Source organism: Nesoenas mayeri (genome assembly GCF_963082525.1).
Source record: "Nesoenas mayeri genome assembly, chromosome: 2".
Taxonomy (NCBI): Eukaryota; Metazoa; Chordata; class Aves; order Columbiformes; family Columbidae; genus Nesoenas; species Nesoenas mayeri.
In genome coordinates, this window is record NC_137543.1 from 113,510,767 (window position 1) to 113,529,801 (window position 19,035).

At 41.5% G+C, this 19,035-nt stretch overlaps 1 protein-coding gene across 1 annotated transcript in view; it reads right to left on the reverse strand.

Annotated features, from left to right (window-relative positions):
* Positions 1-9,523: 9,523 nt before the first annotated feature.
* EPDR1 (ependymin related 1) overlaps positions 9,524-19,035 on the reverse strand; it is a gene marked incomplete at both ends in the record, with an annotated part of 31,550 nt that continues 22,038 nt past the window's right edge. The window contains 2 exons of the mRNA XM_080340261.1: positions 9,524-9,714; positions 12,590-12,798. Coding sequence (XP_080196387.1) covers positions 9,524-9,714; positions 12,590-12,798 — 400 coding nt within the window. The remainder of the gene's footprint in view (positions 9,715-12,589; positions 12,799-19,035) is intronic.

The window sequence follows — 19,035 nt, forward strand, 5'->3', positions numbered from 1 at the left end:
CTGGCCCTGAATCAGTCCTTGTGCTCAGGAGGCCCAGAGAGTTGTCCCTGTCCTTGGTGGCCATGCACTGGCACAGCTCTTGTGCATCCCTGATGCCTCTTCTGCCTTTCGGCTTCCCAGAACAAACCTCCTGCTGTTCCTCTTCTCTTGGGCCAGAGCAGAAACCCACCCTGTAGCCCACCCTGAGACCACCCCTGGTAGCTGTTCTACCTCTCTGCACCAGCGCTGACATCCAGGGAGCCCTGCAGCGAGGAGGCCTAGGGACACAAAGCCTTTTCTGAGAGGAGAGCAGGGGTTGGTTTCAGTAGCTGCAGCCTGGAGGAAAGCTAAAGAGATGTTGAGAGCATGCCTGATTTCCTCACCATTCCTTCCAAATGGAACAAGTGACAGTGGCAAGGCTGTCTGCTTGGGAAGGAGTCTTGGATTGTTTTGTGCTTTTAACCATATCTTTCCTTGCACTTGATAGCTCTTTTCCTCCTTTGGCCTTCATCCTTCATATCTTTCTAGAAAGTTATGGCAGCCCCCTGAGGTTTTGTCTTGCTCTTTCTAGTCATTGTCTTCTTCTGAAGGCCCTTCATGCTCCTAACCAGCTACTTAGTCTTGGTTCACTTTCATCCCAGATGGACTTTGTCTTTCCTGAACCCGAGGAATGTGAAATGTCCATAGTGGTCCACGTGAGTTCTCAGCAGGGCTTTGCTCAAGGTTTGACTTTCCTATGGAAATGCCTTGCCTGACACACCAGAATGCATTTGCCTGTATCACATTTGTGGCTCACAGTCCCCCTGTGACCTACTCTCAGCCCCTGCCAAGTGATTCCACCAGCTCCTCAAGGACTTCTTCTCATATATCTTTGGGCTGCCCCCCAGCCAGCTCTGGCAGTAGACAAGGGAGGCTTGCAGTTTTTATCCTGTCCTGGGACATTGTGACTCTCCAGTAGCATGGACAAAGGTTGCTGATGATTTTTTAAATGAATTCTGTAGGTGTTCAGTTAAGAGGAAGGTTGTTGCTGGCAATGCTGAGATGGGTAAGGAGGTGGCTGGCCAGGTGTCCATCTGACACTAAAAGGCAACTGCCTCCCTTTAAGAGGCCCTATGTGCCTTTTAAGATAGCTGCAAAGAAGGACTGAAGATCTTGCTTTTTGTATGCCTGCGTGAAACCACCTGAGGATATTGGCGTGATGACATTACTGATTTTGTCATTCAGATACAAAGGAACTTAATTTTAATTATGAAAGAAACTGCAGAAAACAATCTTCTAGCATGCACTTTGGAGTTAATTTGTTTGTAAAACAATGAGTGCAGAAACCTGCCAGGCTATTTCTGTTCATTTAAAGAATCTGAACATTTTAGCACAAGCTCAGTGTGACAGGACAGGCCCTTGCATGTGTCCAAACACAGATCTGATGGATCAGCAGGCAGAGTGAGGCTAGAGATTAATTCCCTTGTCATGAGTGTCCCCTGCCCAGAGGGCTTTGAGGAAAAAAAGTAGTCTGTCAGTAGCAAGGATTTCAGACTACATGGAATTTCTAAGCTAAAACCTATGTTTTGAGTTACACCTGATAACAAACAGGTAGCCACTGCATTTTTAGACCACACTTTGGGTTATCCAAAGGGCCCCACAAGGCAAATGAATGCTGAACTAGCACATCCTGAAACAATTCACTCTAGCTGTACTAATTGCATTCCCGTACTGTGTTGTATCTAGCAACAATCCAGACTGGAAGTAACAAATTCCTCGATAATTGCACTGACTGCCACGTCAATAAAAAAAGGTCATGTCTTTTAGCCAGTGTAGATGGAAATTTTTTGGGAAGTGCAGGTGTTACTTGGCTTTTTGCTTTCTTTAACAATTTCTTGGCTTTTCTTTTCAACCATGGCCATTGATGGCCTGATCTGGGGTTTATATCTCATTCCAAATGTTTTGCTGTGAGTGCCTGTTACACAGCAGGACACTTCAGTGTGAGTGAGGGTTCTCAATGCAAAGCAAATGCTGTTTACAGCACTCGAGTCCAATGATTCTGCTCACACCCTCAGGTTCAGGTGGCCCAAAGTTCATTGTAGCACTTGAGACACCTGACCAAGCACATGCCACATGTTTTCCTCCTCTGAAACCTTTTGAAAGTCGTATTCCAGGCCAGGCAGCTGCTGTAGGAATAACAAAGGAAGCTTTAAAGATGTATTGTGCTTGGCCACCCTTGCCCAGTGCTTTTGGCTGGCTGGGACAGGACTCGCAATATCCAACATTTCCCTTTACTCTTAAAAAAAAATCTTCCAGAAAGGGAGATTTCATTAGCGAGTAATATGCTTGACATCATGTGAGTGCCACTCTAATATAGACAATATTAGCCCAAATTTACGAAGCGCAATAGCACTTTGCTTCCTCTGCCTTAGTTTTTGCAATTGCCTGTTTCGTAAGTCCAGCTGGGGTGGCTGGTGTGATGGGAAAGGCAGCAGGTGCACAGGAACATGTCCTGCTTTGCTTCGTTCTCGAGTTCTCCCTCTGATTATTGCTCCTGATGTTTCCCACAGGGACCATCTGTCCTTTTCATCCACATCTGTAAAAGTGAGACTGTTGGAACAAATATTCCTAAGGACAATACCATTCTGGCAGCATGACCTAGCACAAGGTGGAAATTAAATGGAGGGGAGTTAGGTGCTTTCAATGTCCAAATTCAGCAGCTCAGTTGACTAAGAACACTTTTCTTGGAAAGGGAAGAACAGAGTCATAAGTGCTGACTGTTGTTTTCTACTGGCTAGAGATGATTTTATGTTCAATCTATCCACTTCAGTGCGAGCTGCAAATGTTTGGTGCTTCCTTGAAGCGAGTTTGAAAGGTCAAATCCACCCAAAGCCTCCTTCCCAAGGAGAAGGTGGAGGCCCACCCAAAGCTTCCTTCCCTCCACAGGGCACAAAAAGCCCAGTGCTGGTCCCCATGACACCATTGGATGCCGAGTGAGCAGTGTCCATGTGAACAAATCCCACAAGTGCTCTGTCAGGTCTTTCAGGGCATTGTATTGGCGGAAAATAAATGTTGGTGATGTTTGGAGTTGATCCCCATGTATTTTCTAGAAACACATAAAGCAGGCTGAGAAGGGGCTAGCAAAGACAGTTGTTTTTCTCTTTTTTTTTTTTTTTCTTTCTTTTGTCTTTGTTTCTATTTGGTTTGGTTTGGTTTTTTGTTTGTTTTAAATTTTCCTTCTTTTGTTTGAGGCATGGTTGACTGGTTTCTGGGCTACCACTCGTACTCTCTAACTTATTTTTTTCCCTTCGCTTTTGCACTTCTGTTTTTCTCTCATTCTCATCTACACAGAACATGAACCTTTCAGATTCCTTGAATGGGATTTACAGTCTAGGATGTCCTAGCACACCAGAAACAGGGGAAAATGTCATGAGTTTGGGTAAGCTTTCTCCCATGATAAGTCACACTGCCTGTTGCTCATAGCCTGCTCTTTGTTCAAGCAAGAACATTCAATTAAAAAAAAAAATCCCGTGCTGGCATAAGCATCATCTTTCTTTGGAAATCTGCAAAGTACCAGGTGTACGCACAAGTAAAGAAACCTCATCCCTTTCATAGGACAAGGTTTGTAGGAAGAGGCAATATCTTTCATTAACTCAACAGGTATGGCTGGAAAAAGTAGCAAACTTTAGGCAAGAACCCCTCTTCCAGCCCACAACAGAAGCAGCATCTTTCAAAGTTCAATGCCTGTAGAGAATGTTTATTCGGAGTTCAGTCCTTCTGACATTATTTATTAACAGTGATGTAGAAGTTCGAAGGCTGAAAAATAGCTTAAAGCTACAGAGTGCTTTATAGATATAGCTTTTGTTTCACTACAAGTCTTTGGAACTTTCTACATACCATTTTTTAATTCAGAAGTCAACATTTTCTGCAGATAACTAAGTTTTACATCATTTCTGTAGAAGAATACTGGGAGAAAACATCTGGTTTTCTGTCCTATGAAGCAAACATTCAAGAGTGATCTATGGTGACACATATAGGATTTAGTACAAGATATTAATTTAATAAAGTGAATGCACTGTGGTCTGCCCAGTAAAGGTCCTGGTTTTCGTTTGGAGAAGTGTAGAGTATTTCTTGGGGTGAAGCTTCAATGGCCTCTCCAGAGTCCTCTCCCCAGAAAATTAACACTGTCATGGTATGTGGCAGTTACTTGGGCCACCAGTTGACAGTATGTCTGCTGTTACTCCTCATTACTTTCAGTATTTTGACCACCTGTTCTCTTACCAGTGACAGCTGCTGTCATCACCATGAATGTCACCAAGATATTGCAGCAATATTCAAGTGTTGCTACCTGGTACCAGGAGGGTGGTAAAAAAACCCAACCTCAGCATCCCTGAGACAAATCACCCCACCAAATTAACACAAGGAGCTCTCATATAAAGAAGAAAGGAACAGCTGATGCAACCACATCAAAAATGGATTTTGAAAAGGCACAGCAGTGGGGAGAGAGAAAGGGCTTTTCCCCCCACCTTTGCAAGCCCTACAGGAAAGAGAAGAAGACCTGCCAGCCTCATGTTTGGGGACAGTGAGGTCCCAGCTGGACCCTTGCTTGTCCTGTGGAGTGGGAGATAGAGAGGGGACAGTGGAGACAGGCTGAGGAGCACTGTCCACCTGCCCAGGGCTGTCACAGGCTGCTGATGGGGACAGGTGCTGTGGGCACAAGGCTCTGACAGCCAGGTTGGGATGGCAGCAGAGGGGGTGATGGAAGCAAATATGCTTTCTCCACCAAAACAGAGTCCCTGGCCTGGCCTTAGGGATAATTTTAGTGAAGACGGTGAAACCTAGCCCTCTCCTTCAGCATGACACTGGCAACTCAGCTGCTGCTGTTTCAGGAACGTCAGAGCTGTTTATCAGCACTGGGCAAGCATGGCAAAAACCCTGGCGGGGAGCAAGGTGAGCCCAGCAGGCTTTCCTTTCCTCTCTTTTCCTTTTGCTCACAAGCCCTCTTTGCCTGGCGTCAATGAAGCCCAAGCTGAGCCCAATTAATGGTGACAGCCAGGTGCTGAGTGCATGAGCAACAGCCCCATGTACCAAGTGAGCACACAGGGGTGCAAAGGGTAAGCCCACACGTATAACATGCACACGCCTAATTTTTATCACACATTGTAAGGCGGAGGTTGGGAACCCTCTATGACATTCATGTTCCTGCAGCAACACCTCCAGCCCTCCAAGGGCCCTGCTGGCTGAGGTGATGACGTTGGCCCAGAGCTGTCACAGCTGGGACAAGAGCAGGTGAAAAGCAGAATTATTGTTCCCACTTTGCAGAGTGGGAAAGGAAGGACCCCAAAGCGGGTTCCCATGGATGGAATGATGAGAAGAGTGATTCTTTTGTCCTCCAAAGTGCTCTGCCTCCTCTGAGAGGCAGCAGGCAGCACTCCTCCTGAAAAGCACATATTTCCCTGCAGCTAAACAGACAGGTCACCAGTCATTCACTCATGCCTACAAAATGTGCTCTGCTGGGCTATTTGTCCTTACTTCAAACAAAATATCGTACTGTAATTATGTGCATAATTTCATTCAGTACGCATTTACAGGTTCTATGCTGAAACAGCCATATCAAACTACATGGATCATTACCCTGGAGCATGTTAAACCAGTATCCTCTCAAAATGATGTTTGCAAATTTATCCTAGCAGCTTCATAGCAGCATCTCATCATTTTTATCCTACATATCAGTCACTGTTTTCTGAGACTACTCATTGGATTATAAGATTTTCTCCCTCTCCCGTTACAAAGCAGTAAAGAAGTGCTTAAAGAGCCTTCCAAGCTTGCTTAATTTGTTCCTATACCCAAGTGTAGATGTGAAGATTAAATCTGTATGTGCCTGAGTCCATATCTTACATGCAACCTCCTGGAAAGGTAGCTGAGAGAGACTTCAAGATCTTTACAGTCACAGACCTCTGTCTTTTTGTGAGGGTGTTCTTTTGAAATCTTCATTCTTTGTGGCTAGGGAGCAGGCAACTAGCTGATGGTTTCCTGACATGCCTGTCATGTGGAAACATCCTGCTCTTGCCTCCAGCACGTTTGTGGCCAAGGATGCAGGAGATGCAGGATGGGATGCAGGACATGCAGAATGTGATGCAGGAGATACAACAAGACCTCTCATTAAGTGGGCTTTTGGGGAACTCGCAATTGCATCTGAGCCAACACTGACCTCACCATTGGTCACCTATGTGTAGTTCAGTACGTGGTCACATTTGGTTATGGCTCACACTGGTCTTACACTTGAGATAAGATGGCTGGCAAAATTAAAGAGGTTTGGTCCAGATCAGATCCATCATGTATTTAGGTGCTGAACTCCTACCAAAATAAATTCAAGTGAGGGTTGTAAACACCTTTTGGAAACGGACACCACCAACATTAGGAAGTAAAGGGTGGTGGGAAAAGACATGCAAGGTTGCAAGGAGTAAGTGTGAGCACTAGAGTGAAATGAACTTTAAGGTGGAAAACACACTGATTTCGTTAGTGTCCCAAAATACAAATAGTGTATTGTTTAGAGGTTTCTTGACTGGAACTTACTTTGACTATGGATTATTGTATTTCTTCCTACGTTCTTCATGAAAGTTGGCATGCCCTGGTAGATGGCAGCACTTCTATGGAGTGGAGCATGGTTTGAGGCAGCAAAATCTGGCCCTAATACTAGAGTTAAGCAAACTGTTAAAACAGGAATCGAACCAAATGCCCAATCTCCTCCTCAAACTCAAACTAAACCTGTTTTGAGGTTCAGGAATGTTTGGTTAACTTTAAATAAAACAATGTTGTGTTTCTACACATCCTGCTTTCAGCGAAGCCTCCAAGCAGAAATACAAAAATATGGCAGGCAGATTTATGTTTGCACTATTTCTGGCCCAGCTTAAACCAGGAAGCACTGGAAATCTCACAAACTCAGCTTTGTCTCACAGGATATCCAGTTCCCAGATTCTGTCACCCAACAGAATACAATGTAACTCATGTACATACCGATTTATTATTAATTTTCCACCCAGATAATAGCGATAAACAAATTCCCCAGACTATCAGACATATGAAAGCCCTATTTTCACTTTACCGTGGCAGCATACTATACAGCTACTTTAAAGTCCTTTTGTGCTCATTCATACTGTCATTGGCATAGTCACATAAAGACAAAAATGTGCCTTGTGATACATGGTAACAAACCCCAGTGCATGATAACAAAGATAACAAAGCAGGCAGATGCCATTTTGTGCTTCATATTTGGTTAGTGGCTAATTTAAAACACGTAATTCAAATGTGTGTTTTTCAACATCTCTTTGACAACTCTCTTTATTGAATTTGCAGAGCATAAATATGAAGACAACAGCATTGTTTTAGAGGTACATATTCAGCCATATAAAACTGCCCTGTATGCCATGGCAACATTTTGAAAGCACTCCTGTGTACGAGACTTTTGTAAATTCATATTTAAAGGAACATTTAATGTTATTGCTAGAAATAATATCACTGTCAGCAAAACATAATATAAACACTCTGATTACTCAGCTACGTGCTCCACCACAACAAAATCATCCCAAATGATACAGTACCACAGCTTCATGTTTGCTAGCCAGATTTATTGTATCTTCCAGATTCTAATAAGACACATATTAAGAAAGGCATGTTAATCATTGCCCTAACGAGAACAATATGCAGTTAGCATTTAGGTTGTCACAAAAAATACAGAAGGTGAGTACAGACTAAATGCACTCTAAGTGAAAGGAAACCCAATCCTTCTTTCCACTAGCATGTTTCAGTGAAATAGTCATGTCTGTGAGAATTTTTTTAATGAGCTACCTAAATTTTAGCAGGTATTGTGTATATGCTTTCATCAGGCACAAGGCAAAGTAAAATGGCCTTCCGACCACAACTGTAAAAGCAAAATAATCACTGTACGACTTGCTTACATACAAAAGGCTATGAGCATATAAAGCTCCAAAAGCCTGCCCAGCATCTCTCTTCTAGTAACACTAAACTTCCAAGTGTTGCACTGTTTTCAGCCAGACAGCTTCTGGAGCAAACAACTACCCAACACATGTAAGAGGACAAGAATCTGGCTTTAAACTTATTTGCAAATAATAAACAAAATGTATACCTAGACTTACAGAATAAGCCAATTCATTTCATTTGGTAAAAGCACAAAGCCCATCACCATTCCACATTTCTGAGGGCCTGAAGGTGCATGAAGATTTGGTTTGATCTTTTCCAAGCAAAACATGTGCACTTCCCATGCTTGTTTGGGTTAGTTATTTATCTCCCTTAAGGAAACTTTCACACTTCCCATCAGAAAAAGGACGTGGAGATGATAAGGTTTGAAATGCTGGCTGAACAGCAAATGTGGCAGGCATCAGTGGAGTGGGTACCAAAGAAAGCACTTCTGCTTAGATTGCAGTGCCTTGCAGTCCCACCAGACATAAGACACCTAAAACCTCTAATGCTCCTTCTGATCCCACCTCCCCACACCACTCACACAGCTCTGTCACACCATTCAGATCGCCAGGCACTGTGTAAATGCTGATTTAGCCTTTAATAATTCCGCACTAAGAACAGCTTTTTTTTTTTTTAACTTCTACGTGGAATTGCAAAGGTGTTTTCATACCTCTTGAGTGGGAAAAGACCTTTGAAAATAGTTACAAAATATTAAAACTGTTTAGAGTGCAGTACATCTTAATCTCTTTGCATAGGTTAAAACTAGTATTGCCTTGAAAAGTGGGTGCTAAAGTAAAGTATGATTGAAAAATGTCTCATCACATCCTACTGGAACACTTCAAAGTGTAGTAAATGAAAGAAAACTTTGGCTTGCTTTTATTGGGGATGTCCCTCTCCTTCTTTCCCTTCCTTTCACACCATTTTCTTGAGAAACAGAAAAGGATTTTTTGCATGTCAACTAGTATTACATGAATAGAGCTACTCCAGTTTCTTTTTAGAAGGAAAAAAATCAGCTCAAACATTGGACTACCATCTTCCTGAAGGGCAGAAAGGAAACAAAACAAACCACACAAAGAACAACAAAACTAAGAGAATGAATTTCCATACTTTTGATGTACATTGTTTAAAATGGGGTGTATTTTGGTGAGAGATGAGGTCTTACCAAGGATGTATTTCCCCTTCCCTGAAGTCCACAGAAGTAGCAATGACAAAATCTAGCTTTTCCTTCTTGCCGTTGCCATTATTGCAGCCTGCTTACGCTCTGTCTTCTTGAAAAAATAAATAAGGAAACCTTTACAAAAGGAAAATCAGCCACAGTTCAAATAAATAGTACCTATAAATATTATCTTAGTGGTAACTATATAATACTGCAAGTGCATCACTGAACAGATTAATGTGATGAGAGAGATCTTTTGTGTTACACATTTTCCCCATTTAAATGTTTATGTTCTCTTCCAAGTGAAAACTTAAAATTCCCAAAAGAGCAACAATAAGCTTGAAAAATCAGGTTAGACGTCAGCAGCTGACTATTAATAACCATTCTCTTGGCTAATATTTGTTTGCCCGGGGCAGCCAGTGTCCATAATCAGCATACATCCTTCATCATCCTCAGCTGGGCTGTCTGGCAGGTGCTGGGTGGGGTGAACACCGAGGGGTCAGCAATACCCAGCTGTAGATCAAAAAAGCGAGTGGAAGTTGTCACGCTGTAGTTCTTCGTATAGGTTTCCTGTACTGGGTAACAGTCTTTAACTGTGTAAACACCGACCCAGGATTCCACTGTAACCAAGCAGAAATACGACTGCTTTAGAAGACAAGAATGAATGAATGTGTCACAATGATGTCAGTCAAACAAATTGCCCATTCCTCAGGCAAAGACTATAGGTTGGACCTGCCCTTAGTTCTGTCCATATGCATGGCAACACCCCAAGAAATGCCACAAAAATAGTATAAATTGGACACTGCAATGATCTTAAAGCTGAACATATTGGTGTCAAGCCCATTTCAAATCATAATACCAACATGGCATGAGTATGTCACCTTTCAAGTATACTTCTACAGAGGGACTGTCACTTCTGCTTAGTCCCAAATTAGCTGTGTTCTGCACAAGTCTGATTTCCCTCATATCTCATACCATTTTCACGTCAGCACTTACTTCACCTGCAAAGCAATGAAATGCCCTCTTTTCCCAGAAGGTAAATTTTGGTGCCATCAGCTTGGGTAGCATAGAGACACTTCACCTTATGCTGTATTTTTGACAAGTTGAAAGGTGTGATTACTGAAAGACTGTGGTCCATCTCACAATGTTGGCCCTCAACACAGCCTTTGACACTCTAAAACACAATCCCCCCCAACTACGTGGGACATCTGATTCCTGCCTGTGCCCCGAAAGTTCTGCACTCACCTACTCAAGGAAGCACTTGTCCTCCACTGTGCTGGGGACTCCTCTGCACCAGAACCAACAGCTATAGCATCTTGCTTCCACAGCTCTTGTTCCTTTATAATCTTAACTGTCATTCTTACACTTATGATACTTACCACATCTCTAATCCAAATAAACATGACCTTGCTTCATCTTTTTTTTACTGTCTCAAGCATAGAGGTTTCATCTTGTTTGAAGAGGAACATTCCCAAATACAACTCCTGTACCTCCATCTCCTCTTTTAAATTATTCCTTCTGTTTACTGCCATCGATTCCTATGATCATTATCATGTTCATTTTCCCATTCCTTTCAGACATTTCTACCGGTGCATTCATTATTTCAAGACTATACTCAATGCTGATCTCCATGTATATGATGTAGCAAGTCTGTCTCTTTTTTAAACTTTAGTTTAATTCCACTGTGTGGTTATCTCAGAGGTGTTCTGCTACTCTCTTCCCCCCTTGTCCTCTGCCATCACCTCTACTTTCACCATGAAACATTTCTGGAGTCAATATCATCGAGCTGGTTCCCTTTGAACACTCTTCACTTTTAAAGCCTCACTTATAAATCTCTTTCTTTATCTCATGCATCTCTTCTGTGATCTTTCTTTACCCCTTCCATCATACATCACTTCATCCAGTTGGTTCACGTATTTCAGATCTCTTGACAGTATAAACTCATGAGGTTAAAATACGAAATCACCTAATGTGGTCATAAATCAGTTCCTTTGAGTGATGCCTGTATGAATTTTTCCCAGTCCCAGGGAGTCTTATATTCTCTCACTCAGCAGCTATCAAACATACTTTCTGTCCTTCCTGTATTGTGTGATACGCTGCACCAGAATCATATTATTTGAAATAGATAAGCTGTGACATAAACACACATACAGTATCTAAAAAAAAGGGCGGCAAGCTGAGCAATATCTGAAAATACCTCTCCAGGTCATCCTAATATGCCAAAAACAACCTGACCTCAATGAGTTTGGTTTTGAGCATCCAGAAATGAAGGCCTCTTTTCCTCAACAAGACTTTTATTATAACTTTTGAATTAAAAAACTGAAGTAAAATATAATGCTACCAAGGTAGCCTCTATCTCCACTGAAAGCTTAATAATTTTAACAGAAGTATAATTTCTATAATTCAAGCCAATATTAGCTGAAAGGTGGATGGGTAGATAACTTTAAGACATTAATTTTCTGAATGATCACACAGAAAAGCACTGGTGATACAAAATGCTACAGGATAAAAATCACACATCATTAACTGAACGTATCTGGATATTAAGTTCCATAAAAGTTCCAAAAATAATGGATGTGAAAAACAAAATTCTTGGAGTTAAAGGATAATTTTTCTCTTGTAGAATACCAGAGGATATACCAACCTACTTACAGAGGTCTAATGATCTTATCTTTCTTTTTCTACTTCATTCTTTCTACTTTTATCCGAGAAAAAAAAATTTCTCCTGGCTAAATGCTTAGGTTCATAACCAGTCTATGTATTAGGCGTCTATAACCATAAGTATTGCATTAGCTAAATAATGCCATAAATTTCACAGGGGTTTTAAAATTATTTTTATAGTTGTCCAGGTCATCAGTAAACCATAGATGAAACTGAAGCCAACATGCTAATAAACTGCTATTCATCCAAAACTTAACATACTGTACCTTGGAAAATTGAGCCTATTTTCTTTTATGATGCAGGTGTTCAGCTGCCAAATGCAGAGCTAAGCCTCGAGAGCAGATGTTTCTTACTGGTTCAGTGGATAACAAAACTTGGGTGCATATTAACAATGTCTATTGCTGCAGCACCATGTATTGTATGTTTTCTATGACATTATTCAATACTCATGTGTAGACACACACTGACACCTGCTTTGTTTCTATCATTCACACTCTAGTTTGAGTGTGCGCCTAATTTTATTACCAATTCTTCTCTAAACCAAGTTTGGATACATGCTGCTGGATTCAGATGCAAAATGATGCTGTTCCATGCCAAAATCTGTGTGATATGACCTAAAATACAATCAAGTCCCTTGAACATATTTGATCCTGTTGAGATATGAAACATTTTCTTAATAAAATGCATTGTTAATAAAATTATGTGCTGTGCTTATTTCTTCCAGCAAAATTTATAGAAATACGGAAATCTGGGGTGAAACGTGAATAATTTTATTTTTCCCTGGGTAGCAGAGACAATGATTATTATTAAGATTAAACAAAAGCATGCACATACATTTCCTGGCTGGTTTTCTGTCAGACCATTCCTGTACCATAATTTCATCTCCAGGTCCCCCGATGTAATACTGATCTTCATAAGTTGAATTGGCAGGAATATCATATGGATCCCATGGCTCTGTCAAAGCAATCTTCGAGCAAAGCTTTGTAACTTGCTCAATCTGAAACATCACTGCATCTTTGTAGAGCAATATATACTCAAAGAATCTGAAACATTAAAAAAGGCAGTTAATATATATATATATAGTCTTTTTCTGTAATAAACAAGGAGCATTGCTGATAAGTAAGCTTGCCTTTGACTTCTCAGTATAAGACCTTTTTCACTAGCATTAAACTTTGCCAAACCTTGAGAAAGGCTAACCAGTTGGGCTGAAATTTCCCATGCTGAAAGTTTGTCTCAGCTGACTCCAAAATAAATAAATCAGGCTGAATTGGTTCAGCCATTTCTGAGAACAACAGAACAACTTTTCTGAGAACAACTGAGAGAAAAACATGTTATTATTTCTAGTTTTGATCTGTTTTTTAATAACTGTTTCATTAAAAAGCTCTAGTGCCTCCACGTTTTGGAGGAAGTATTTGAAATTTGGCAGGGCAAAAGTTTTTATTAAAAGATGCCCAGGTTTGGCTAAGTTATAAGCCTTTGAAAAAAAAATCTGCTTGCATAGGCTGCATAGATTCAATTCCCCATGAATGGGGTAGAGACTTTCCCTATGCTGGTTAGATGTGGTATCTGCCGTCCTCACAGATGCTCCTCCACAGCAACCCATGTAGCTTACTGGGACATGCTGGTGAAAGGGGAAGTACATGGTCCCAAGTGCAGAACTGAGAGGTTCTCTCTCCTAATGGAAGTTCCTCTCTGGAAGCCACCAAACTCAAGAGTAGTGGAAGGAGAGAACAGAGAAGCAAAACAGTAAGTCAGAGATAAGGAGAGGCATGGAGATCAATGAGCATGAGAGGCCAGAAGTCAACAAAATGGATAATTAACAAGAATTCATAGAATCACAGGATATCAGGGATTGGAAAGGACCTCAAAAGATCACCTAGTGCAATCCCCCTCCCGGAGTAGGAACACTTAGATAAGGCTACACAGGAAGGTGTCCAGGCAGGTTTTGAATGTCTCCAGAGAAGGAGACTCCACAACCCCCCTGGGCAGCCTGTTCCAGTGTTCTGATATCCTCACTGAGAAGAAGTTTTTTCTCAAATTTAAGTGGAACCTCTTGTGTTCCAGTTTGAACCCATTTCCTCTTGTCCTATATCATTGGTTGTCACCAAGAAGAGCCTGGCTCCATCCTCATGACACTCAATATACTTGTAAACATTAATAAGGTCACCCCTCAGTCTCCTCTTCTCCAGGCTAAAGAGACCCAGCTCCCTCAGCCTTTCCTCATAAGGGAGGTGCTCCACTCCCTTAATCATCTTTGTTGCCCTGCCCTGGACTCTCTCCAGCAGTTCCCTGTCCTTCTGGAACTGAGGGGCCCAGAACTGGACACAATATGGCAGGTGTGGTCTCACCAGAGCAGAGTAGAGGGGAAGGAGAACCTCTCTCGACCTACTAACCACCCCCCTTCTAATACACCCCAGGATGCCATTGGCCTTCCTGGCCACAACGGCACAGTGCTGGCTTATGGTCATCCTGCTGTCCACCAGGACCCCCAGGTCCCTTTACCCTACACTGCTCTCTAACAGGTCGTTCCCCAACTTATACTGGAAGCTGGGGTTGTTCCTACCCAGATGCAATACTCTACATTTTCCCTTGTTATATTTAATTAAATTTTTCCCTGCCCAACTCTCCAGCCTGTCCAGGTCTCGCTGGATGGCAGCACAGCCTTCTGGCGTGTCAGCCACTCCTCTCAGCTTGGTGTCATCAGCAAACTTGCTGATAGTGCACTCTATTCCCTCATCCAAATTGTTGATGCATATATTGAATAATACTGGCCCCAGTACTGACCCCTGAGGCACCCCACCAGATACAGGTCTCCAACTAGACTCCGCCCCATTGACCACGACTCTCTGGATTCTTCCCTTCAGCCAGTTCGCAGTCCACCTCACTACCCGATCATCCAGACCACAATTCCTCAGTTTAGCAAAACCAATCTTCTATAAAGTGACCAAGCCCCACTCTGAAGAGAGATGATAAACATGGATATTTCCATCTAGCTACTAGTTACAGTAGTTGGGTCTACCACAAACACTGTGACTTTGCTTCCATACCTATAAACAAGAGATGGTATGATCCTTACCTTATAACTGGGGACAGAAACAAGAGAGAAATCAAAATCAGAATTAGCAGAAGTATCAGCTGATTTTCAATACACAACCAAAAACACCACACGCCTAACTTCTCCAGGGTACTTAGAATTACCAGTCAGATGATGAGTTGTTCAAAGCACAACTCAAAGCATCTTCATGCATGCTCTGCTCCTTTTGCAAAGGAGAGACAGAAGTCACTCTCTAAGTGCCCCTAAACTATGCACTCATTATTAGAGGCTTCCTGTGAATATCTTGTCTCAAGTGTTTAGCTACAGTCTACTGTTATGCAGTGACTCTAGTGAAAATGAAGGGGTGGTATTAATTCCCTTGAACAGCTTCATCTTGCCTATCTGTAATAGTGTCTCTTTCCATCTGTAATTCCTTGCTTCATTCATGATGCTGCCTCCATTTCCTGAAGAAAAAGAAAAAGGCTTGGGTGTCCTTTGGCCAGTGGCATCTTCCACTTTACAACCCTGATGCTATCCCCTAACAGTATTCATCCTGTGCCCTCAGCAAGACAGGGAGCTGGTGGAAAACAGCGCATAATCCACGTGATTGAAAAGATGAAGCACAAAAGCAACAGGGGACCTTCTCTGTGGTATTTCCCAACTCCGGCATGTTTCTCTTCACAGTCTTCACATTCTTTTGGGGAGGATGTAAAGTTTACATAAAATAGGGCTGACAGCAAAACAATTTACAGTTTTAATTGTTGCACTATACAATTGCATCAGACAGGAATCACTTCACCCACCACTGACACAGAGGCATTCAAAGGTTGCACGATGAGTAGTGCCTAAGCACAGTTAAAAGCATCCGAGCAATTTTCCCATTGCTTCTTGAGAGGATTGTTTATCTGGCATGTGTGGAAACACAGACAGACTAAATAGCATTATCCAAACTGAAGAGTGACAAAGAGTGTAACAGTGGACAAGAAGGCAGGTTGGGGCGTACCTCTCACACACAACCTTGCACAACACAGAGGTGGCTTGTCCTGCTTTCCGTGAGGGAGTCAGTCACCAGGAACTTCCCACACATCGACAAGACTCACACAGAGAGGCTGATAAGCTGCAAGACTTAGCTTTCCAGTGGTAAATAATTCTCCTGCCCATACCTTAAAATATTCCTGCTTCTGTGATAACTTGTACCAACCTAAACTCACCTGCCATAAAAGTCAATGTCTCCACAGTTGTTATACGCCACTGAAGAATTCAGTTTATATAAACTGGTTCCTTACATAAACCCAAGCCTGAGACCATGTAAAGACATACATAATTTTCATATCATGTTCAGTCCAGAGAACATACTCATAAGAACACTAAAATACATTTATTTACATGCTTGCAATCAGGCTTTAGTGACTCAACTACTGTTCAGCTGGCTGCCCAGCATCTACCATAAAAATGGCGTGAGGAATACCATATAGATGAGTCTATCAATGTGTTTGAAATATTTGAGTGAGAAAACAGCCATTTTGTGAAAGAACAAAAAAGGAATATATTAGCAAAGCATTACAAACTACTGGGATAAAATCTAAGCAATTACATAGCTTTTAATTTTCAATCCTTACTTAAAACTTGTTTCATGCAGAAATTTCATTTGCATTTTTAATAATAACTTTTTCACATTTTCTTTTTCCTTATGCTTTCCATTACAAATTATTTAATGGGATAAATATCTTTTGTTCTAAATTTTGTAACCTGTGAATTAATGTCATTGGATGAGGGACATGTGCCATGTACTCAAGTGAAACAGTGGCTCAAACTTAAACCTGATAAATGCATGTATTTGACTTCCAGCATATGGATAGCCACTGTGACTTCAACAGATGGCCTGAATACTTGCAGAAGGAGGGCCACAACCCAAAAAAGCTTACTTCCTTGACTTTGCCATCTTCCATGCAGACAGCAAAATATGTTTTGAAACAATAATGAAAAGAAGAATTAGAAAAATCCAAACAAACCCAATTCACCACCAAGCATCTCTCTAGCACTCATTCTGCAGAGCAAGAGGCTCCACCACCTACTTTTTTGGTTCTGGGAGAAGCAGAGCAAACATATGTGGAACAGACACCAGTCATATGCCTTGATGAGCTGCTGCAATGAACTCGGCAGCTTTTACACTGCCATTATTCAACCCGGGTGTACCTCACATCCAAGTTTCAAAGAGAAGTTTTAAAGAGAATTGCTCCTGTGCGCACCCTGGAAATAACAAGCACAAAACCCTAAGACTACACAGGATCTGAGTTTAACTGCATATGAAAGGTGAATGGTTAAGTTGTTTTATAAAGAGAACTATTTACCAGCCAAAATTAGTAACAAAATGTGCACGAATATAAAAATTACAATCTGGTATATTTTAAAGCTGCTTTTTTTTTTTCTGGTCAAGTCTTAAGTGTACTGCCTCTATTTGTTTTAGGTGCCTGAGATTTCATTGGCTGCTTGAGGGGAAGCACAGAGCCCTGAAAATAGGCCTTGGCAAAGAAACAGAAGAGGAAATTATTTTTAATTTCCTTGTTTTTTCAGAAAAAGTAACATATTTGCAGCCTGTGCCCACCTCTCATAATATTTTTAAAATAATTTCACTCCTTAAACTGTAACTTCAAGAAAGCCCCAACCTGTTCACTGAGCACCTTCAAACACATTTGGAGAAGTTCCTTGGACAAGTTACCCTATTTGCCTGACTGAGATTATTTCCCTTCCTTTCCTATCCTATTCCATCCTACCCTGTGCTATGCCTCACACGCTTTGTACACTACACCCTTGATGGGACTCTCTCATGGCCCTTAATACTCCCTTTGTCTGTGCCTGAAAATGGAGACATTCCAGCATATAAAGACATGCACATGTTTTTCTTCCTATGCTTTAAAGAATTTCTTAACACTGGACCATATCCTGGGCAAATAATTCTATTGACTTTGCTGGAATTAATCATGTCAGATAGGTGGGATACACGCTGAGTTCAGTACTCTCTTCTCCTGACCTAAGGGAAGTATTTTTACTGAATAAGAGACCAATTGAATTCAATGCAAGGGCAGAATACCATGCCCACACAATCATGAGGCAAAGCACTTGCATTGAGGACATACTGTGAGGAGTGGGTGTGTATTCAAATGCCATCCTACCTCTGAGATTCCTCCTGAAATTTGGGGGCATAGTTAGAGATGCCTACCAGGAGACAGGCCAGACAACTTTTAGAGACACACTCTCAGACCCTCATAAATTACTGAAACCAGTAAACTTATCTAATGACTTGTCTTTTGAATGGGTTATTGTTCTGCATGTTATTAATGCAATTAAAAACAATTAATTATTTTTAAATATTTGTCAGAAAAATAAAAAAGTCATTAGACTTGAGACCATGCTACCAGCTCTGCTTCAGGCACTCAGTCTGCACTGATTCCTGCTGAAAAGTGACTTACACTGAGGTCCTTCCCAGCTGTCAGTGCTAAAGTGTGCTAGCCTGCCCATCACCTAACACATCTGTGTGACTCCCAAGGTTTAATTCTGCACTTCCAAAGGTTTCCTTGTGAGTGGCAAACCTAGAAGGAAGGAGACGCTGTCCAGTTGCCTTCATAGTGACTCAGAGGAGCAGGGGTGCTGCCAGTAGCAAGCTAAGATCCAAGTGATGTATCAAAGCACATTAGACAAGGTCATTTTGCTAGAGTGAAGCAAAATAATGGTGGGAGGCTGAGACCAGGTAAAAGAAATTCCTTATGTGAGAAATCTGGCTCTGCATCATTTCGTTCTGAGGCTTTGGACAAGTAACTTAAAATACTGGAGTCTTAAAATGCTATTCTCTTTATTTATTTTTTGATTGCTGTAGCATTAAAGACACTTTAACCAGAGATCAAGAACCAGTAGTGCTGGTCATTGTATTAACAAAGAACAAAACCACAGTTCCTGCCCCAAACAACAACTGAACAATGGTTTTTGTAAAACTGACTTTCCTTTCCTGAAAAGACATAAGGGATTTCAGGTATCCAGGACTTCAACCTGTTGATTCAGCTTTCCCAGGTGCAGCTATTATATCTTTAAAACTTGCACTCATGTTTACCAGGACTTATATTACTTAGTAATTATTATAAAGAAATTGAGAAATGAAAGCAAACTTTTATGTATAATTTGTATCAGAGATACTGTGTGGCTCAGCAGGGAATAGTATTTAAGGTATAAAGTTGAGGTTGCTGCAATTGTT